The sequence below is a fragment of the Narcine bancroftii genome, chromosome 9, assembly GCF_036971445.1.
Source record: "Narcine bancroftii isolate sNarBan1 chromosome 9, sNarBan1.hap1, whole genome shotgun sequence".
NCBI classification, from domain to species: domain Eukaryota; kingdom Metazoa; phylum Chordata; class Chondrichthyes; order Torpediniformes; family Narcinidae; genus Narcine; species Narcine bancroftii.
In genome coordinates, this window is record NC_091477.1 from 101,953,956 (window position 1) to 101,977,627 (window position 23,672).

The following is a 23,672-nucleotide window of genomic DNA, read 5'->3' on the forward strand; positions in this document are numbered from 1 at the left end:
TTTTCATATAAATGGGCTATGAATCCTATGCCAGATCACAAGTTGATCCTAGGTGTAAACAGAGAGTCCAGAGATTTATTGGACAAAAAATTGCCAAAGCTTGGCCCACAAGTACTAGAATTATGGCTTCAAGATGCTGCCAAAGCCCAGCAAATTCCAAGCCAGATCTGCATCAAAGATTCGTACATGAAATACAAATTAGTCACAATAAACTTTAAACAATGGAACTAATAGAGGTAGTACATTTTTTATTAAAGGCAATAATTTTGCTTTCCCTTAACCTCATTTTCCACATTTAAAAAAGATTTATCATTCTATTTTTCCTAGATACAATACCAACAACAAGATTGCTTTCTATCTAAGAAATGCTTTTGGATGCACAATACATCCAGAACTGCTGAATAAAAAGTTAAATTATTGTTGTAGCAAGGAACAAATAAAAAATAAAACTTATTTTCAAAGTTCATTTCAGCAGTAAAACCTCAATGTAAACAAGTTGGTAGTTACAGAGCTGTATTGCTTTGCGGTGTGACACAAAATCTCTCTGAACTGTGCTGCAGGGTATTTTCACTTCAATTCATTGATAAATACTGTTTGCCTTGCAGTTTCTGATTGCAATAGCATCATCAGTTAACACTGCAATATATTTACAAACAAGATATTGCTTTCTGTAATGCAGCACAGAATATACCAATTGGCAATTTTAATAGGAACATGCTTGTAATTGAGTATTCTAACCATGATTTTTTTTTTTAAAACTATTCACAATAAGTGTCCCAACTCTTCCATTGAGCAATATTTTGAAAATGGAACCATAGAACCCTCAAGCACAGAAACAGGCCCTTCAGTCCATGTGGGACAATGATTCCACCTAGTTCCATCAACTTACATCAAGTTCATAGCCCTCCGATCCATGTACCTGTTTGAATTTCTCAAATGTGGAAATCAATCCTTCATCTGCCAATGGCAGCTCATTACAGACTCTTGTCACCCTGAGTGACAAAAGCTTCCTCTAATGTTCATCCTAAACTTTTCACCTTTCACCCTTAAACCATGTCCTCTGGTTCTTGTCACACCCAACCTCAGTGGAAAAAGCCTGCATACACAGTATCTATACCCCTCATAATAAGACTGCCCTCATTCTCGGATACTCCAGAAAATAAAGTTCTAACCAGTTCAACCTTTCCTAATAACTAAGCTCCCAACAAAATCCTTGTAAATTTTCTCTGCACTCTTTTAATCTTGTTGATATTTTTCCTTCAAGTAGGTGACCAAAGTTCCACATAATACTCCAAATTTAGCTTCATGGCCGACATTCCAATGCCTGTACTCAATACTTTGATTTAAAGGCCAATGCTTCAAAAGCTCTTTTTGTGACCCTATATACCTGCAATGCTACCTTCAAGGAAATACAGATCTGTATTCCCATATCCTTCTGTTCTCCCACACTCTGCAGTGTCCTACTGTAAAGTTGGATTATTGCTGAACTGAGTAAATTCAACTCAACGCTAGATGAATTAACACACAAAATTATGTGGCAACTCACACAGACTGTTAATTTATGTACAGTATTACTGAATGCTGCTTTCTTCAAACTAGGCTTCAATTTCTTCTCAACAAGTACTCTAAATAAGTGTCATTAATACAATTCCAAAATGTGGGGAAGCCAAACTGGATTGAGCATACTATTCATAAGTTTTATTTAATTCCTATAAAACAGAGGGGTCCCTATGGAGTTGTACAGTTGTCAAGAAGAAGAGGATATTGAAGAGACTCACCTGTCACATGTGCAGCTGACCATGAGAGATAAAATATTATATATGATGTATGTAAAAATTACAGCTGTTATGGTGCCTCTGGGAATAGAATAACTGGGGTTCCTTAAATCACCTGGTAATGACAGCAACACAAGAATTTATGACATTTGATTTCTTTCAACCCAAACTTCAATGAATATTGGATAATGAACATTGACAAAAATGACATTTACAGTAGAAATCCAATTGGAATTTGGACTGTCCAGATTTTCAGGATCCTCAGGCAGTACTTTTAAAATTCAAATTTAAGTAAGAATAAAGAAGAAATGAGCAGGTAAAATTTGACATTTATTCATGTCCAAATACAGTATGCTTTTTTTATCAAAATTAGCAATTTTTTTTTTTAAAAAGTCCAAACAACAAAAAATTTCACTACCAAAAAGCTTGTAATGCTTGAAATTATGTTAAAAATGAACATTATAAAAGAAAAAATACAGTGTACAAATGAATTTCTTTGTGATAAAATTACCTATATTAAGCATGGTCACCTGTTGCTGCTGTGCATCTGTGGCGATACACGTGCATGCACACTAAAGCTTGCTAAATTTTAAAAATTTGAAATTTAAAAAAATGCGGATCCTCGGGTAGTCCAGATTTATGGCATCTGGATTTCTGGACTTCTACTGAACCATCAATACAATTTAACAAACTATTTAGCAACAGAAGTGTATTTTGTTCATTACAATGTCAATTCCAATGAACATATACTGATCCTTATAAATCTTGCTGATATTATAATGCATACACTGCAAGTTACCAGTACATCCATTAATGATACAACTGTATCACATATGGATATTTTCTCATATCAGTAAATGAATTCAATAATATAATTACACACTCGGCACTAATAGTATTATAGATACAGAAGACTTTTCAAATGTGTTTGAACCTTACCTGACATATTGGATCCAGCCATAATACCAGTGCATCCATTGAACATAACAGCAAATACAGCTGCGAAACTCATCACTACACCAGTTGTGTAGTCATCTACATACTTAGCTGCAAAGACAAATGAAGTAAAAATTACATTTGAAGTTTTAAAAAATTATTGATAATAGAGAGTGAAAATAAACCCTTTAAAGCAATTTGAATTTATAAGATGTGGAAAAAGAAGTGACTACCTGGATTTTTCATTTCACGGCAATCTTGCCTCACATATTAGGCATAAATAAAATAATCTCAAGAGTAAAAATGAAGATTTCCTATGCTTCCCACTCATGAAATCAACCCAACTGTACATAAAGTGATTTCATGATTGAGCAAGAACAAAAATCAGGCACATACTATCAGCAAATTGGAATCAGTTTTTAACCATCAGCTTCCATTTTCAGTTAACATCCAATCTTAGGAAGACAAAATGGATGTCAAATGCAACAAACCAGCTGCTAAACCAAAAAAAAATTGGGACTGCTCTTTCATAATAAAAGTACATTGCAAGCAATTTTGAAGTTTAAAAACATGAAGATTCAAAGCAAAATGCTATCAATGAAGTACAAAGAGCTTTGAATGTAAATTATCTCAATTAGACTGAATTTATGCTTTCATGCAAGTTTCATTTTAAAAATGACAATTAATAAACTGGAAATAAATGTATTTAATGAATCAGAAATCATTTTAACATTGCCCAATAGAATTCTGTATGAATTGACATGATGGCTAGTTTTAGGATCAACTTACATGGAAGATTGTTCTTCAACGTTGAGAGGTTAAATCCAGTGAACAAACCTTCTCGAAATTCTGTATTATTCCCTGATGTAACTGTGATATTAATAGCCTTTGGCGCTATGGTAAAAAAGCTGATAAATATTGTAACCAGCACCACAATAACAATCATGAAAATTATGAAGGAGGCTTTGGCATAGATGTCAGCTCCAACCAAGCACACAAGAAGGCAGAAGGCAAGAATCACTGTGCCATAGAGAATTTCATACCAGTAGGAATGAGGAAGAACTTGAATACCACTTTTTGTGGTTTGCCCTGCAAAAAAAAAAGTTTTTCATTTAGTAATCTGCTTGTCACGTTGGGAACTGTAGTTTAACAATTTATATCACAACTGCAGAAACCCAGAGTTCTGTAAAATATGTTATTTCTAAATGATAGTTTTAATGTAACTTTCAATGTCAGGTCAACAGCAATGTCTCTCTTTAGTTATTTTTGGCACCTTCCATAATTGTTTGGAATATCTCTTCTAGCCAGGTATTTCACATCTATTTTAAACAGAGAAAAAGAAGTCTTCATGGCAACAAATACAATGAATTATAAACACATCTTGTTTATTCCAAATGTGGCATGATGAAGTCTTGAATAACTAATTTATTCAAATTGAAGATGGCACAGGCAGGCAAACAGTAAAATCCCTGGTATCGGGCCCCTATGGAGATTGGTATTTTCTGGTTCCTTGAGACTTCCTCTTACCATGTCTAATGAATACACTTGCATTAAGAATAAACAGTTTAAAAGACAAAAAAAAAAGGAATGTAACAGAGTTAAAAAGCTTTTCAATAATCTTTATTCTCAATTGTGTATTTGTGAATTTTATCTCTGAGTTCTTTGTATTTACTGTTATTTTAATGTTTCCGGTGGGAACGAATTTTGTGGTGCACACCTCTTCTACATTCCGTTCATGAAGCCTTCTATGGACAGTAGTCATCGTCACATTCACACCTGTCTCTGATCTGTCAAACATACGTTTGGGGATTTTTCTTCATAATGATAAGAATTCTTCTGTCATCAGCCATGGAGGTCTTCCTTGAAATACCAGTTCCTTTGCAATAACTGAGTGATCTTTCTTCTTGATGTTCCAAAGAGTTGATGTTGGTAATCCTAAGGTTTGAGTAATGTCCCCTTGTTTTATTCATGTTATTCAGTCTCATCATGGCTTCTTTGACTTTCATTAACACGACTAGCCTCATGTTGAAAAATGGCAATTACAGACTCCAAAGGTGATCAAAAGCTTAGAAGCAAACCTAGCTCTCTGATACAGCAATGGAACAATTAAATATACCCAAGTACTCTTAAACACCTGTGAAGCAAATGTCCCAAACATTATGGTGCCCTTATATGAGGGGATTATATACAAAAAGTGCTGTAATTTCTACATGATCAAACCAAAATATATACAAATAACCTTGAGTAAAATCTGGAATATGCACTTTAATTACATGAGTTGTTTGATTACAAATTTAAAACAGAAGAGCACAGGGGCAAATAAAGAAAATAAGTGTATTTCTCCCAAATATTATGGAGGGCACTGTATAAACCTTAAAGCATTTTACTTTATTTTTAGTTCCATTCTTACAAGACAGTTAACTAGTGCTGCTTCTGCAGGTTCCTCCCCCTTCCACGGATCTGCCGAAAGACTAACAATAACATATATAATTAACCCCCCTTCTTCCCACCCCCCCTCCTTCCCACCCCCCCCTCCTTCCCACCCCCCCCTCCTTCCCACCCCCCCCCTCCTTCCCACCCCCCCTCCTTCCCACCCCCCCTCCTTCCCACCCCCCCCTCCTTCCCACCCCCCCCCTCCTTCCCACCCACCCCCCTCCTTCCCACCCACCCCCCCTCCTTCCCACCCACCCCCCCTTCCTTCCCACCCACCCCCCTTCCTTCCCACCCACCCCCCCTCCTTCCCACCCACCCCCCCTTCCTTCCCACCCACCCCCCCCTCCTTCCCACCCACCCCCCCCTCCTTCCCACCCACCCCCCCTCCTTCCCTCCCACCCCCCCTCCTTCCCTCCCACCCCCCCTCCTTCCCTCCCACCCCACCCCCCCCCCCATCTTCACACAACTTTATTTAAACAGATGCTATGAGCAAAGCATGACCAAGGCCCTCTGCTGGTTGAATATTTGCTCCCACCTTCACTGAAGGTTTTTATGTTACTTTAAGGAACATTTACTTTTACTATTTTAAACTTATGGTATTTTAATTATTATTCTGTTCTTATTTAATTTTTTTTATAATTTCCCTTGATTTATTTTGCTGGTTGCTTGAGGTGTAACTTTGTATGATCCCTGGTTGAAAGCTGGTTGCTTTAATTCTGGATACCAGAGTTTTTACTGTATTCTTAAGCAATGTAAAAATTGAAGAGAAATGTTTGTTTCTTTTCATGTCATAAAAATCACAACTGGAACAAAATTAGATTTGCCCAAGAAACACATACTGCCCCTGGACAAAGAATAGCAGAGATTAATTCAAACATTACCAGGATTCACCAGAATAATAACACTTATCTATTTATTCCAAAAGTCAGGAAGTAATTTGATTGTAGTTTTAAGATATGATGAAGAGTAGCTAGGGAAAAATTCTCATAACTGATCTCCTGATTTGAAAGTCTGTTCCTTGAGGGATCATACATTTCAAAGAGCAAGGAACCACTTTCACATAGAATTTGGAAATCACTTCTGCATGTTTGTTCATTTCATTTTTGTTTAAAACTAAAAATGGTTATATTTTAAACAAACACAATTCTGTTCTGTCATGCACAGAAGGTTACATCTCTCCATTATTAATCACTTCCTTAAACTTTCCTTAAACTTTCCACTTCTGTTCTCCACGTGATTTCTTTATGACAAAGGTAGATTTCCAGATCAAGTCCTGGTAAATGGGATAAAGCATTGATGGGCATTTCATAGGTTGCATGAACATAATGGGCTGAAGGGCAGTTTTCTGTGCTTTATCACTCTTTAACTTCCATTTTACAGTTCATCCTTTAATCAATCAAAATGATACAAAATTCTATCACAACCAATTGAATTGTTTTAATAAATGCAACACTTTCTTTGAATACAATAGCCAGCAAATAAGCTCTCCTGATCTAGCAGTGGGTCTAATTGAAGCAATTGTCATTTTAATTTATGAACACATTAAATATGCATTCTACTCAATTAGTTTATCAATCCTTGCTCTTCTTCAGTTTTTTTTATTCTGCCAAATGAATGATGATTAAATGTGTGAACAACCATCTGCTGAAACTAAGAACATAAAATTTGCAAAATTGAAAAAAGTGGAATTGATTTAATATGCTTACCTGGTGGCAGCCCAAAAATATCAACAATAGATTCCACAAGTCCCAGGACATAGAGAGCACTGCCACATACATTCGCGAAGAAGAACATAACTCCAATACTGCCTCCAAATTCTGGACCCAATGCTCGACTGATCATATCTGCCCACAAGCAACCATGAAGGAGAAACTGAAAAAATCTTGAAAAAGAATGACGTGGAATCTTTTTTTTAAATTGAGTTTCAATAGCAAGGACAATGTATTGAAGACCACTCAATATAGATTCAATTGGTTAGCTGCAGAGAAGCTATTTCCTCTTTTTCAGCAGAGAACTAGGCTCTTTTGCTCTTCATGCTGATTGAGTCATCAACCAGATTTGTTTTCCTGTGTTTGGCACATACTCTTCTAAATTTTTCTTATCCATAAAACTGTCCAAATGATATTTAAAAATTTATTTTGTACTCTCCTCTCCCACATTCATAATTGCTTCAACCAAGCTTCCCTCGAACTTCCTACCTAAACTCCAACAGCATGTCTTCCTCCCACCACAGGGCCCAACAATGAACCACTAATACACACCCATAAAGAATGCCTACCATTCCATCCCATGCCCACACTATGACAAGTCAGATCATCAGGCCACTCTAGGGCTTCCTGCATACATGGGAATAGAGAAGGAAGGGCCTGGTGATGGAAGTCATTCATTGATGATCGATGATACTGACCATTTTGAGTCGGAGGAATGGTGCTTATTCAAGGAATCAGTAAACAGCCTCGATGAATGCACCGCCATAATCTTCATCAGCAAGTGTATCAAGGACTCCATGACCAGAAAGATGAAAAAGGTATTTTCCAAATGGGAACCATGGATGAATTGGGAAGTTGACCCAGTGCTGAAGGCCAGGCGAGTGCCATTCAAGTCAGGAGAACTGGCTCTCAACAAGAAATCCATGCACGAGCTCTGAAAAGCCATTGGAGAAGACAAAAGACAGTACTACACCAAACTTGAGTCCCAAGAGAACATGACAGACATGCAGCAACAATGGCAGGAAATGGCATGCTCTCACAGAATAAAATGCAAATCCTAACATGCAACAACACTCTCCAATGTGTTAAACAAGCTTTATGCTGGCCTCAAACAGGGAACCAATGTAAGGTAAAACATCATGAGATGGGAATGTGTAAGGAGTTACCCTGTGCAGGGCTGTAACAAGAAGGGGAGGTGTCCTTGTACTCCTGTTAGGTAAAACATCATGAGATGGGAATGTGTAAGGAGTTACCCTGTGCAGGGCTGTAACAAGATGTGAATGCATCCTTGTTCTTACAAGATAAGAGAGACATTGATGGATTGAGAGGCAGGAAGCTAGCAGGGAAAGGATAGCAACAGTTTTAGTCATTGGACAAGTAATGATATGATGATGTTCTAAGCACGTATCCAAGGGTATAAAAAAATCACCATTTTGCTGATAACGGCAGAATGCATTCTCCGACTAACATTGTTAGTCGCAAGTGTTACAATCCGGTAATAAAGAACAAAGAACCCTGATTTCGACTCAGTCTGGTGTTTGTCTCACTCATTCATGAACAAAGCAGACCTAACACCAACAGGGAGGTGACAACCATGTCAAGTTCTACAAATGATAGTACACCTGTAGTCACCGTTGCTGAAGTCAGGACAGCCTTCGAATGGGTGAAAGTGACTGGCCCACATGGATCAACAGGTGTCTTATCTCTCCCTTCAATATGCCAAAGTCTGTATTGCTTCAAATAGGCCATCATCATACCAGTACCAAAGAAAAGCACAATAACAGGCCTAAATAACTCCCGACCAGTAGCTTCAACATCCACCATCACAAACTACTTTGAGAGGCTCGTCAGGGCTCACATCAACTCAAGCAGATCGACCAACCTTGACCCATTTCAATTTGCTTATTGGACAAACAGATTCACAAAAGATACTATTTCCCAGGTTCTCCACTTGCACCGTATAGGTTGAACTATTAGCTTGTGGATTACAATTCTGCCGTCTATTACATAGCAAACTCTGGCTTCAGCACCCACCCAACCCCACCCCTGCAATTGGATCCTTGACTTTCTGTCTGACAGACTACAATCAGTGAAGATAGTTAATAAGATCTCCTCCATGATCACACTCCACACTGGCACTCATCAAGGATGTGTAACCCTACTCTCCTCCCTCTACACCCACAACTGTACAGCTCAGCATTCCAACTACATCTTAAAATTTGTTGCTAGTACCACATAGATACCATAGAAAAAGATGCCCTCTAGTTTTTGACTGTCCTATCTTGGGGAAAAGATTGTAACCATTTATCTTATCTGTTCCCAATCTGTTACACTTATCGTGGGATTTCACAATTGAAGTCCATCCTTTCAGAGGTAATAGGCCCGGTACGAGTTGGAATACAGGAAAGAAATTGAAAGTGCATGGTATCAAGATAACAACCTCTCCCTCAGCAACAATAAGAAAAAAAGAAATGATTACTGACTTCAGGAGAGGAGAGTCCCTACCCCTGTGCACATTAATAATGATGAAGTTGAAAGAGTAGACAGCTTCAAGTTCTTTTGAATAAGCATCGCCAATAATCTGACCTGGCACAACCACATTGACTCAACAATCAAGAAAGTGCACCAATGCCCTTTAAAAGTCCAAGGAACTGTGGTATGCCCCTCATCAACTTCTATAGATATACAATCAAAGCATACTTCCTACATGGATCTCAGTATGGTATGGAGCTACTCCTCGAAAATCAGAAGAAACTACAGAAAGTAGTGAATTCAGCTCATAGTACAAAAACTTTCTTCCTCTACATGGTCAACAGCTACATCTCCCACTGCCTAGGAAAGGCTACTAACATTTTGATTGACCCATCACATTCCATACACTATTCTACCATTGGGAGAAAACTTGAATATGAAAATACACCAATAGGCTTAAAGACAGATTCTTCTCTGCAGTCATCAGGATCCTGAATGAACCTATAACAGTGCTCTCAAGTTGGCCTTGCTTGGTGCTAATTAATCTTCTCTCTCAGATGTAATTGCATCCTCTGTACACAGCTGTATGTCATGCGAGAGATAATCTACTGGTCAGTTCACAGAAGGACTCTTCTTGGTGTACTAGACATTTTGTGAAAAATACCTACCTCCTCCTCTGGAAACTTGTCCTACATAGATACCATAGAAAAAAATGCCCTCTAGTTTTTGACTGTCCTATCTTGGGGAAAAGATTGTAACCATTTATCTTATCTGTTCCCAATCTGTTACACTTATCCACTTAACGTGGGACTTCACAATTGAAGTCCATCCTTTCAGAGGTAAAAACAAATTTTTCCTCACACAAAGGATAGAGGTAAGGAATTCTCCTTCACACATGCTTTTGGCCACTTGATATTTTCAAGACAAGAGATCATGTGATTTTTTAAAAAATTTATGAAATAAGATACATCGAAGGTGCACATTTAAATGATAGAACCTTCTCCTGTTTAAATATGCACATTGATCTCGATAATAATCTTTCCCTTCAGTGCCAACACTTCTACCAAGTACTAAAAGTTTCATCCCCACATTCAACAGCCATATCAAAAGGTTGTAAGTCAAGACAGAGTGGAATGTGAAACAAAAGGGTTGAACTTCCTTAGCTTCACCAAAGAAGTTCCTTAATCTGAAGCCAATGTAACATTAATCAATTCTGAAATGAATGTTCAAATTGATTTCTTATTTTAGATGTTGACTCATTTGTTGCTCTTACATTTCGATGATAAGCAAGTGTCATTTGGTTAAATTACTGAACACCAGTATGTAGAGTTAATGAATTAATAACTATTACACCAAAAGATACAGTAGGCACCGCCAGCATCCAATGCACCATTTGTGGAGATAGCACACACAGACAATACAGTCATGCTGATAATGAGATATGCCACAAGGAACATAAGGATAGTTTGGTACAGTCCAGCTTGGCCAACAACAAAACCTTAAAAAAGAGAAAGTTAGGATTATTAAACAAGAAAATACATTTGCTATGTATGAAGATGAACATGCTTAGATATGAAGAGGAGAAATCTATTAATACCAATTCTTAATTTCAAAAAGTTGTTTCAAACTGAGTGATGATCTGTTTGATTTATCATACATTTAAAAATAAAGCATGGTGAAACAATGAATAAGAGATGAACCAGATCATTTCATAGCCACAAAATATTCAAATGTTCCTTTCATTAAATCCTTCCCACTTGCAAAGTCCCCTGGGACAGGAAGGTGAAAGTATGCTATTTTTCCTGTGGCAACAAGAGCAAATACCAAAGGATGGATGTCTATTTAAAGTGAGGGGAGAAATATCAATGCCTGAAATGCATTGCCGTGGGTGGTGGGGGGACGCTGCTACATTCAAAAGACTCGGAGATAGGCAAAGGGATGCAAGAAAATAGACTGTTAAGGGTGTGAGATACGGGAAGAATAGGTTTGACATCGATTGCCACAACATTTTTGCAAATCAGAGTGAATTTTGAAGCTGCTTTTGGAACAGGACAGAGGAAGAATAACACAAAACTGCTTTCAAACAATATCATTATGAAAGCAAATAGCTACCAATACAAACAAGATCCATTAACAGCAAATTGGAGATTGTTGTTCAAAGGGGAAATTTTAGCTGAGTTCAAGAAAAGGGAAGTCCTCGACCTCAATTGACTTGAGATTGAACAATACCTGACTTAAGTTTTTGGAGTACAGGAATAGAACACCACCATTCAGCCCTTTGTGAATGTCCTGCTTTGTAGAATACTCCTGAGGGTAGATACTAATTCAGTTCAACATGGCAATGCAATTATCCCACACTATCACTGAAACATTATCTAATATGATGTGGGATTTCAACCTGACTTTTTAACTCAAAAGGGAAATGACCTGAGTTGACACTGAATTTTAAAATAGCATGCTTACCAGTATTAATATGCACAATTCCTTTATTTGCCCAAACTCATTTACAAAATTGGGATCATAACCTTGCAGAGATTAAAAAGTAGTCATGGAGCACTAATTGCATTTGATGCTCAGGTAATATCTTCTGAGTTTTCATTCATTCCTGACTGACAGTAAAAATAGAAAACCAACCAAAACAAGTTAGAGCAAAATTCTAAAACTACAATTGTCATTTGTGAATGAATCATCATTTTTGCTTATATTTTCTTAAACTGGAACATCTGGAGAGCAAAGATGCATACATAGCGGCACGCTGAGGTGGCAATCGGGCCGGTGTTCCAAACGGCGAGCACAACCTAGGGCTAGCAGACTGCGCAGCAGCACTGGCCCCAGCAGATGAACTGGCGGTTGGATGACTAAGGCAGTGTAGGGGTCAGCATCCCCAACATGGCGCTGGCCCCACTACACAGCCAATAGAGAGAGACAAGCACTCAGGGAAGAATGTGCCCGTGTATTGTTATGTGAGCGGTGATGTGAGGAAACTGGGCCAAATGGCAGGAACATGAATGATACTAAAGCCAGGCTTTCAGCCTTAATAAAACAAGCTATACCTGACTACACTAGTGTACATCTTTACTTTGAGTAGTGCACAGCTACAATTGGTGACCTCGACCAGTTTAGATGGCTTCTAAACCGCAACGATGAGCGAATCAGCAGTCCATGCAGTCACCCTGAACCTGCCAGCCTTCTGGACAAATCGACCACACGGATTTTGATCAGGCTGAAGCGCAGTTTCACATCCGCCAGATCACAGCAGGGTCCACCCAGTGATACCACGTGGTGGGTGCCCTGGACCAGGACACGGCCCATTTCATCCAGGACCCCCCGTCAGAAGGCACCTACACTGCTTTCAAAGCCATTCTCATAGAGACCTTCAGGCTCTCAAGACACGAGAGAGGAGCAGGTCTGCTCCACTTGGATGGGCTGGGGGACAGGCCCCTCTTGTCCTTGATGAATAACATGCTGGCCCTCGTTGAGAAGCATGAAGCCTGTATGATATTCGAGCGGGCGTTCTTAGAGCAACTACCTGAGGATGTCTAGCTGCTCCTGGTGGACACCGACTTCAGTGACCACCGAAAGGTCACAGCAAGAGCAGACACCCTCTGGAAACAAAAAAGTGCTCGGCTTCAGTGGGACTCGTCACCAAACCCCGTGGACAGAACCTCATCAACCCGCTGAGAGAACAGCAATCCCACAAGGAAGTTGAACCCAACAACCAGTGGTGCTTCCACCACCACCAGCGAAGGGTTTTGGGAGCTCGCTGATGCTGACCCCCCTGCTCATTCCAGGGAAATGCTGGGGCCAGCCATCGCTGATGACCATGACAGCTGGCCAACAGGACAGCCTCCTGCACGCGAGGGACTGTCAGTCTGGACAGTGGTTCCTTGTGGACACGGGAGCAGAGGTCAGCACCCTAACCCTGTTGGGGCAGGAAACCAGACGCAGACAAGCAGGCCCCACACTGAGGGTTGCCAACAACAGTACCATCAAGACCTATGGCACACACAGGGTCCAACTATAGGTGGGGGACAGCCACTTTTCCTGGGTGTTCACAGTGGCAGCAGTGGAGCAGCCACTTCTTGGGGCAGACTTCCTCCGTGCCCATAGTCTGCTGGTGGACCTAAAAGGCTGGAGACTGGTCCATGAGCAAACCTTCCAGACTTTCCCCCTGAAGGATGCCAGGCTCCTGGGACCCCACCTCAGTTTGGTACAGTGACCCACAGATGAATACACCAAGATTCTCGCAGAATTTCCAATAGTGACCACCCCCAGTTCATCACAGAGATGCCCAGCATGGAGTGAGGCATCACATCCTGACCCAAGGCCCATTGCTCCATGCACGAGCAAGATGACTTCCCCCAGAGAAGCTCTTACTGGCAAAGGAGGAGTTCAAGAAGATGGAAGAACTTGGCATGGACTTCTCCCCTGCACATGGAGCCCAAGGCCACTGGGGGTTGGAGACCATGTGGCGACTACCACCGTCTCAACGAGGCAACCACACTGGATCATCACCCCATGCCGCACATCCAAGACTTTACGGCGAACCTGCACAGGGAAAAGATTTTCCAAAAGTGGACCTCGTACGGGGATACCTTCAGATCCCAGTATACCCGGACGACATCCCCAAAACTGCCATTATCAACCCGTTCGGCCTGTTCGAATTCTTATGCATGCCATTCGCGCTGAAGAATGCGGCACAAACATTTCAGCGGCTGATGGATGTGGAGGGCCGAGACTTGGAGGGCACCTTCGTCTACCTTGATGACATCCTAGTGGCGAGCAGGGATTGGTAGGAACACTTATGCAACCTCTACACCCTGCTGAGCGAGTTTTGACTGACAATCAACCCAGCCAAATGCCAGTTCAGGTTGGAAACAATCGACTTCCTGGGCCATAGGATAACCAAGGAAGAGGCCACGCCACTGTCCAGCAAGATAGAGGCCATCCAAAAGTTTCCCAAGCCCAGCATGACCAGAAGACTGCAGGAATTCATGGGGATGGTTAACTTTTACTGCAGTACTCATAACATTGCACATACATCAAGATACCCTTTATCGATAACAGTTCAGCATGTTACACCATCATCCCCTCAAAACTGATCAGCAAACTCCAAGACCTGGGTATCAATACCCCAATGCATAATTGGATTTCCTCACCTCCATACCACAATCAGTGAAGATTGGTCAGAACTTCTCTTCCACAATCTCCATCAGTGCCAGAGCACCACAGGTTTGTGTTCTTAGTCCCCCACTCTATTCACTTTATACCTCGGAATGACAATAACACCATCTACAAATTTGACAATGATACTATGGTAGTAGGTTATATAAAGGTTGGGGATGAGTCAACATACAGGATGGAGACTGAAAACATGGCTGAATGGTGCACTAACAACAACCTTGCACTCAATGTCACCAAAACAAAGGAGCCGATTGTTAACCTCAGGAAAGGTAAACCAGGGTTATACAATCCGGTGATCATTGGGAGATTCGAGGGTGAGCACATATAGGATTTTGGGAATCATTATCTCGGAGGCTCTTTCCTGGACCCAACACACCAATGACATCATGAAGAAAGCACATCAACGCCTCTACTTCCTCAGGAGTTTGCGGAGGTTTGGTATAATATCAGAAACCCTGACAAATTTCTACTGACGTGTGGTGGAAAATGTGCTGACCGGCTGCACCAATACTCCTGAGCATAAGGGCTCCAAAATGTTGTGGACACAGCCCAGGACATCACAGGCAAAGCCATCCCCATTATTGAGTAGGGAAGGCTGCCATTGGAGGGCAGCAGCAATTATCAAAGACCCACACTACCCATCACATGCTCTGTTCTCGCTGCTGCCGTCAGGAAAGAGGTATAGGTACCACAAAACTCACACCACCAGATTCAGGAACAGCTGCTATCCCTTCATCACACTCATCCACAACAAACTCAATCAGGGACTCATTTAAAGACTCTGACTAGTGCACTTTATTGAATTTTTAAAAAATTCTCTCTGCATTGTAGTCAGTTTCTTTACATTTGTTACCTGCCTACAGTTCTTTAATTGCTTAATATACTGTGTACATTTTTTAATTACAGTTTGTACCTCTCTAATCTTGTGCTCTGTGGTCTGGCATGTTTTGAATCTGCTGCCATATTATAGATCTAATCTAAGGGCAGCACTGTTAGGAGTGTTAATGCACCAAAATCTGTTTACGCTGCAGCTGAGTGTTTTGGTGATACAGTCCTGTTAATTTCGTATATTCAGCCAGATTTTAGACATTCAGGAAATCAACCAAGAGATTCAGATGATGGTGCTCATGCTAATAAACATTCCCTTAAGGGGGTCAATTACTGTTTTCTGGAATTTTCTGTGGTCCAGCAATGGCCAGATTCTAAAGTTGCCAGATTATGGAGGTACAACCTGAGCTACCAATAAGTGGCAATTCTGTCTCGTCCACAGGGAAAAAGAATCTCAGGGTTGTATGTGATGTCATGTATGTACTCTAACAATAAATCTGAAGTCTGAAATTTAAGAAAGTTCAAACTCCTGGGTGTCAACATCTCTGAAGTCCTAACCTGGGGCCATCATGTCAATTCAATAATGATCATGGCACGTCAGTGGCAATATTTCATTAGAAATTTGAGAAGATTTGGCATGTCACCAGAGACTCTTGCACATTTCTACAGGTGTACCGCAGAGAACATTCTGACTGGTTGCTTCTCTGCCTGGTATAGAAGTGCCACTATACAGGACAGGAACAGGCTGTTGTAAACTCAGCCAGTGTTATCATGGGCATTAGTATTCACATCTTTGAGAGGCAGTACCTCAAGAAAGCAGCTTCTATCATCAAGGACCTGAGCCACACATGCCATGCCCTTATTTCACTGCCACCACCAGGAAGGAGGTAGACACACACTTAATGTTACACAAAAAATTCATGCTCTCCACCATCAAATTTCTTAAGACAAACAACCTATGGAAACTACCTCATTTACTACACTAGTCTTTATTTTTAAATCTTGTATTTGCAGAATTGTAACTTACAACAATTTTGCACCTTGCCTGCCACAATACTGTTGCCACAAACAACAAATTTCATGACACAACAATAAACCTGATTCTATTACTCAACACATTTTTTCAATATTAATAAACTAATTCACGGAAGGACTGCTTTTATAAACTAATCTTTCCTTCATCTAATTGCCATCTCATACTAAAACTCCCCCACATTATATCAAGGAAATGTTTTCAAACAAACTCTAATCACAAGCCACATGAGGGCAGGTCAGGTGACTAAAAGTTTAGCAGAACGATGGGAGTGGTGGAAGATGTTTTGGTAAGCAATTTCAAACCTCTTGGAGAGGAAGAAAAAACATTGAAATGCAAGGCTGGCAAACCTACAAAAGTAATGAGAGGCAAAGGTGAGCAGCAGGGAACCGAACATAAAACTTGGAATTACTGCACATCTGGATGAACATGGCTCATTCACCCAGACTAATAAGTCATAATTAAGACATGCATACACCGTTTAACAATCATCTTTTATCCACACAGAAAAGATGGGAACAAAAGCAATGACAGACAGAGACAGAGACGGGCAGCATCAGTGCAACATCAAGTGGAGCTGACGGGAAGGAGGGCATTTCCAGCTGTGATAATCAACAAAGTTCAGGCTACTTTTCAACCAACACTTGCCTATCCGCAGAAAAAGCACCACACTGAACATGGAGAGTAGAGTAGGGACCACCACCCCGAAGAAAGTGGAGAGCTTCTTCACCGGTCCACGGGAGCTGCCAGCCTCGGGTGCCACGCACAGCCTGTAGTTGAGCAGCGGCGCCCGTTCAGCCATGGCTGCGAGCCGCGTCTGCCGGCCGGAGCTCCCCCTCCAGTCATGTGACAGGTCATATGACCTTTTCCTGCCGTGACGCTCCCGTCTCGGCTCCGTTCCCTTTCGGCGGAGGCTCCCACTTTTGGCTGCAAAATTGCACCGCGTCGGAGCCCCCATCACTTGCAGCGAACAACTGATCTTGCGGGTCGATGGGCTGCGATGACACTTTCAAAGTTTGTTGGACTGCTCCTGTGGGTTTCAACAAGCAGGATGGGATTCTCGGCTTCTGCAGATGCTTTTTGTTCCAATGCGCCTGTTGATGGTGTGAGAGGTGAGTAAAAACTGATATAAATATATGAAGATGAGGAAACTAGTATAGATATATGTGTAATGAATAAAGCCAGTAGGAACAGGATAAGAATAGATATTAGAAAGTTAGTTTGAATAAGATAAGGGTCTTCTAGCCTTTTGGACAGCAAGTTCACCAGCATGGATAAGATAAGGATAGATAATAGAATGTAGGAAGTAAAGTTATAGTCTGAATAAGATAAGGGTCTTCTAGCCCCAGATAGTTAGCCAGTTCTGCATATGTAATTAGTAAGCCCTTAGCAAGTTCTGCATATGAAGAGGTTGTAGCCCTGAGGGTCGGGAAGATGTGAATTAGAACAAAGGCAGGTTTGTGAATAAGGATAATGGCATGATGGGACACCGACAGGATACCCCCTGGCCCTCCAAGTTCACAGAAACAGCACGTAGGCAGACAGGATTGCCTAATGCCAAACCCATCCAGGAGGCTGAAGAATGTAAGGGGGGAGGGTATTCCTATACTGAAATCAAAAGTTGGGCGAGCCCCAGTGTGTGTGTGTATTCCCAGGGTAAGGGGAAAGCACCCAACTTTGCATTGTTGTATAATAAATGTTCTTTGTTCTCAATTTTTGTCAACCAGTTTACCTATCTCGGCTGCACCATTTCATCAGATGCAAGGATCGACAATGAGATAGACAACAGACTCGCCAAGGCAAATAGCGCCTTTGGAAGACTACACAAAAGAGTCTGGAAAAACAACCAACTGAAAAACCTCACAAAGATAAGCGTATACAGAGCCGTTGTCATACCCACACTCCTGTTCGGCTCCGAATCATGGGTCCTCTACCGGCACCACCTACGGCTCCTAGAACGCTTCCACCAGCGTTGTCTCCGCTCCATCCTCAACATCCATTGGAGCGCTCACACCCCTAACGTCGAGGTACTCGAGATGGCAGAGGTCGACAGCATCGAGTCCACGCTGCTGAAGATCCAGCTGCGCTGGATGGGTCACGTCTCCAGAATGGAGGACCATCGCCTTCCCAAGATCGTATTATATGGCGAGCTCTCCACTGGCCACCGTGACAGAGGTGCACCAAAGAAAAGGTACAAGGACTGCCTAAAGAAATCTCTTGGTGCCTGCCACATTGACCACCGCCAGTGGGCTGATAACGCCTCAAACCGTGCATCTTGGCGCCTCACAGTTTGGCGGGCAGCAGCCTCCTTTGAAGAAGACCGCAGAGCCCACCTCACTGACAAAAGGCAAAGGAGGAAAAACCCAACACCCAACCCCAACCAACCAATTTTCCCTTGCAACCGCTGCAATCGTGTCTGCCTGTCCCGCATCGGACTGGTCAGCCACAAACGAGCCTGCAGCTGACGTGGACTTTTTTACCCCCTCCATAAATCTTCGTCCGCGAAGCCAAGCCAAAGAAACTTCTGTTTCTAACAATGGTGTCTCCCTGTTTCTACTGATTAAAAACAGGTCCGAAAACATTGACTGCCTTTTGCTTCATGTGGCTGCAACATGACCTGCTGAGTTTCTCCAACATTTTTGTCTGAAGCGAGACAGCAGCGTTGCCCCCCCACCACCCCACCCCACCAGCACCACATTGGTTCTAGATTCGCCAAGAGGAGAAACATCTATCTTATTAAGACCCTTCAATGAGAAAACCTCTTGCTCTTTTAAAATGTGCATGCCTCAAAACCTTTCGTCATGAGGTAATTCATTCATCTTCGGGATTTACTCTGTTTAACCCACTCTGCAATGCCTCCAAATGGAAGCATATTGCATCATAAACAAGGTGCCCAAAACTGTAAGCAGTATTTCATGTGTCATCTACAGTTGTAGCGTTGTCTTTGTATCCTCCTTGCTATTTGCCTTTCTAATTCCTTCCTGTACGTGTATTCAAATTTTCTGTTTCTTACCCAAAATGATTAAAAATATTAAAGTTTCATAATATCTACCTTTTATTTTTCTTTATACGAGCCATTAATTAACATTAAAATGAATTGCTTTTTGCATTAGATCCAATTTGTAAAAATTTCATTTAAGTTCCTATTCCACCCAACTGTTTGCAAAGCTGAGTGATGGAGATTTGCTTGTAGTCTTGAACATGTAATTTAGATAAAGGAGGTGTTGTGGATGAAACGGATAAAGGAGATGTTGTGGATGAAACGGATAAAGGAGATGTTGTGGATGAAACGGATAAAGGAGAGGTTGTGGATGAAACGGATAAAGGAGATGTTGTGGATGAAACGGATAAAGGAGATGTTGTGGATGAAACGGATAAAGGAGATGTTGTGGATGAAACGGATAAAGGAGATGTTGTGGATGAAACGGATAAAGGAGATGTTGTGGATGAAACGGATAAAGGAGATGTTGTGGATGAAACGGATAAGGGAGATGTTGTGGATGAAACTTCAGGCATTGATCAGCAACATGTAAACCACTGTTTCTTTTGCTGTTCGTGCAGCCTGACCTGTTGTTGACCTCCCATTGAGAGAGGAAAATTAGAGCATATATTTATCAAGAGGAAACCCAGAAGAAACTGCTTTCCCAAGGGCAGTAGGAATACACCTCACCACCAGAGCGGGAAATTTAAGTGAAAAGCATAAATGTTTGTCTGGCATAGCTGGATGAGCATGTAAGTTAGAAAAGTAAAGGAGGATATCCTGATAAGTGTTAGAGTGGGGAAAAAGCTCTCAAGAATCGTTTAAGCCAAATGCCACATATCTATCGTATGTTTTAAATGAAATTTGTCATCTATATTTTAGAAATGAGCAAAATTAACAAAACTATCTATCCTAGAAATTTCAGTGATTGTTTGAACTGAGGGTCTTATTTGGAATAGCAAATAGAATTCCTGGAACAAGAATTCTTCAAGTGGAATATGAACCAGTGGGAAATATCAAATCATTATTAAATATTGATTACGGAGATTGTAATTAAAAAAATATAGGTATTCATTGGAGTGACTGGTTAGTAGTGATGAGGTGTAGCAGATTTCATCACTAGGCCATTTCAGTTCTTTGCATATGTTGACAATATAGAAATAAACCAAGAGGAAATTTATTTTCAGAAGAAACCAGCAGTAACTGTATATTCTGTGGAAACAGGCTCTGCTGGAAAAGAGCAGAGGGATCTGGGGATATATGCATACAGAATATTGGAAGCACTATCTAAAATTGATGAGATTGTAGAAACAAAAATAATGAAATTTTGGGTTTTGTCTGAAAAGGAATAAAATATCAAAGCCACAAGGTAATAGGCAGCAATATAAAACCTTAACAAGACTTCAGATGGATCACTGTGTATTTTGAGGTTCACCTTATGGTGCAATTTGGGTCTACAAACAAAGGATAAATTATATTCATCCGTTGTAAAGCACTTTGAGGCACCCTAATGATGTAAAGGGCACTATTTAAACATTCTTTTTATATCATGCATAGAATGGAAAAGGATAGACAGTAATACTGATTCATCATCAATTTCCCCATTCAAGGGTTGTGAATTGGCAAAGGCAACATTTATTGAAGTGAGGAGGTATTTGACATTTAACATATTGGTGAGTCTGGATTTGTAATTCCCGCTCACACTCCTCAACCTGCCCAGTTTCTTTTGAGGTTTTCAAACTGCCCCCACCCCCACTAAACTCACATTCCATCTTAAGCAATCCTTTACTAATCACAGAGCCACGATGGCACAGGGATTGCCAAAGGTGGGGTGTGAGTGGAAAGAGAAAGTTTGAAACCACTGTTTTTAATCACACCTTATCGACTCGTTATGTGCATGGTTTCAGAACTCCAAAGGAAATGGGCCAAGACGATTTTTCTCAAGCAAAACATTTCAGCAACAATTGGGTCTGGGGCAGTGGTTCTCAACCTTTTTCTTTCCACTCACATACCTCTTTAAGTAATCCCGTTGCCAATGGTGCTCTGTGATTAGTAAGGGATTGCTTAAGGTGGTATGTGAGTGGAAAGAAAAAGGTTGAAAACCACTGTTTTATTTGTACCCAATTGACTCGTTATGTGCACAGTTTCATAACTCCAAAGGAAATGGGCCAATGACAATTTTTCTCAATTAATGGAGTCTGGATTGTATAAAGGCCAGACCAAATATGAATAGTAGATTTATTTTCTTAAATGACAGTGGTAAATCAGATGGCTTACAATCCAGTCTATTGCTACTGATGCAGTTGTTTTAAATTCTAGATTTATTAAACTATTTAAATTCTTCAAATTCTGTTGCGGAATTCTACCATGTTCTGGATCACTCAATCAGGCTTCTACAGTCTCGTCCAGTATCTTAACCACAATGTAACATACTGTAATGGAGGATTAAAACCATGTACCCAGATGCTTTTTGCTTATGTGGAACTGACGACACTGGGTCCACACGCAGGTCACCTTACTTTCAGAACTAGCAGATGTAATTAAACTCAGCCATGGGGACTTATCTGAAGATACACTTTGAAATGGAATTCCACTGTGAGGCCCAGGGAAGGCAGTTGTCAAATGCAACACTCTGAAATTGACGAATTGGTCACAACCTGTCTTGCTCGAGAAGTTTTAATAAGTCTTTGTATCTACGAGATAAACCAGGAAATTATAACATCCTGGTTCCATAATAATTAATCTTCTAAATTGTAGAATGTAATGTTCAGTTTTGATTTTGGCTGACAAATATTAGAAGGAGTAGGCGCATGATTAATTGTTTTTGGGGTATATAAGCCTGTGGTCCTGCTGCTGAAGTTTAGATTCTCCGAGGGGTGGGAACACCCCTTGTCAAGAAGGAAGAACAGCCAGAGTCCAAGCAACGTCCCGGTCGGGGGAGGTGGAGAAGCTGCTACCAGCGCCCTGACAACCTACTACAAGTGTGCAGTCGTTGCCTCGCTTCGGCAGTTGGGACCAGTCCAAGCGTTGATAAGTATAGTTGGGAAGGGCTTGCATATTGTAGTGTGAAATCAGCTTTTGAATTAGTAATAAACATTTGTATAAACTGAACTGCTCTCAGTGTGTGTGTCTATTTTCTTTCGGTAGCTCAAACACTGTGACCAATCTAAAATGAACAAAATGAGAGGTATAAGTTTACCCAAGACAATTGGCGCTGCGAGCAGGGTTGGTCTCAAGATGTTTCGCCGAAAGAAAGAGGTGAGCCCTGAGCAGTTCTTGATTCCTGGATGGACTTCCAAAGACGATGGGTTTGGCATGTTGGCCAATACCCTGTCTTTGTTGGGACCACCCATTAGTTGGGATGAGAAGTTAGACTCATCAAGTGCACCTCTGGGAGAGCGGGTTGCCACTCTCCTTCGAGAAAGTAAATTTCCTGATAAAAAGGGAACGCTGACGAATGGTTTTTGGTTGCTGGCCACAGCATTACGCCACTCCGTTCAGCGTGAAGCAGAATTAATTCAAAGAGAAGTAGAATCTCAGTGCAAAAGAAAGCAATTAGAGGAGGAGCTAGAAGTCCTGCGACAATGCTGTTCCATGATGAGCGAGATTGTTCGCACCAGTCAGGACAGAGCCAAAGAATGGGAAGATAAGCATGTCCAAATGATTTGCCGTAATATTAAACTCCGGCAGCAGCTCTGTGCAGATAAGGAAAGGCATGGAGTAGAACCCGATCCATATCGTATTCATGCCATGATAAGGAATGGTGACGATCCTGATGTAATTGAGGATTGGGATGGGAATATCTGGAATGACAATGGTAATAATGCAGATACTCCTCAGCATGTGTCTAACATACTACCCTCTCCATCTGCTGTTCACGCCCGCCCTATAAGGCAGCAGATTTCCCAAACAGACAGAAGGGGGGATGATGTAAGGGTAGAGATGGAAGGGATAGATACCCCGGTTTCCCATGTGGACCCAGGGGAAAATACCCAAACCCCTGCTTATGCTCTATGGCCTACTCCCTCTGTTGGATGGCCTCCACCTCCTCCCCTAGACTGGGTGGAGGACCCTGTGAGCCTAAGTGGGAACAGGGGTCGGAAGGAGTCAATGATCCGTGATTTCTCTGTAAAAGAGCTGGCTGCCATTGGAGATCGATTTAGGCAAAAAGCAGGGGAACATCATCCCCAGCTGCTGAGTCCTCCTGGCCCAGCTGTGCTTTCTGCTCCCAATGCTGCTTCTATCGAGCTGGCTTCTCCTGCTCCAGTTACTCATGATGAGGTAAAACAATGGGTTAAACAGGCTCTTAAAGATAACAATAG

General features: G+C 41.2%; 1 protein-coding gene across 1 annotated transcript in view; it reads right to left on the minus strand.

The window, feature by feature from the left end:
* Positions 1–17,201, minus strand: part of LOC138742531 (solute carrier family 12 member 9) — a 90,096-nt gene extending 72,895 nt beyond the window's left edge. Inside the window, exons 1-6 of the mRNA XM_069897062.1 lie at positions 17,019–17,201; positions 10,689–10,823; positions 6,851–6,988; positions 3,501–3,800; positions 2,715–2,822; positions 1,779–1,890 (exon numbers count right to left, since the gene is read on the minus strand). Of these exons, the coding sequence (XP_069753163.1) occupies positions 1,779–1,890; positions 2,715–2,822; positions 3,501–3,800; positions 6,851–6,988; positions 10,689–10,823; positions 17,019–17,172 (947 nt within the window). The 5' untranslated portion in view covers positions 17,173–17,201. The remainder of the gene's footprint in view (positions 1–1,778; positions 1,891–2,714; positions 2,823–3,500; positions 3,801–6,850; positions 6,989–10,688; positions 10,824–17,018) is intronic.
* Between the last annotated feature and the right edge of the window lie 6,471 nt (positions 17,202–23,672).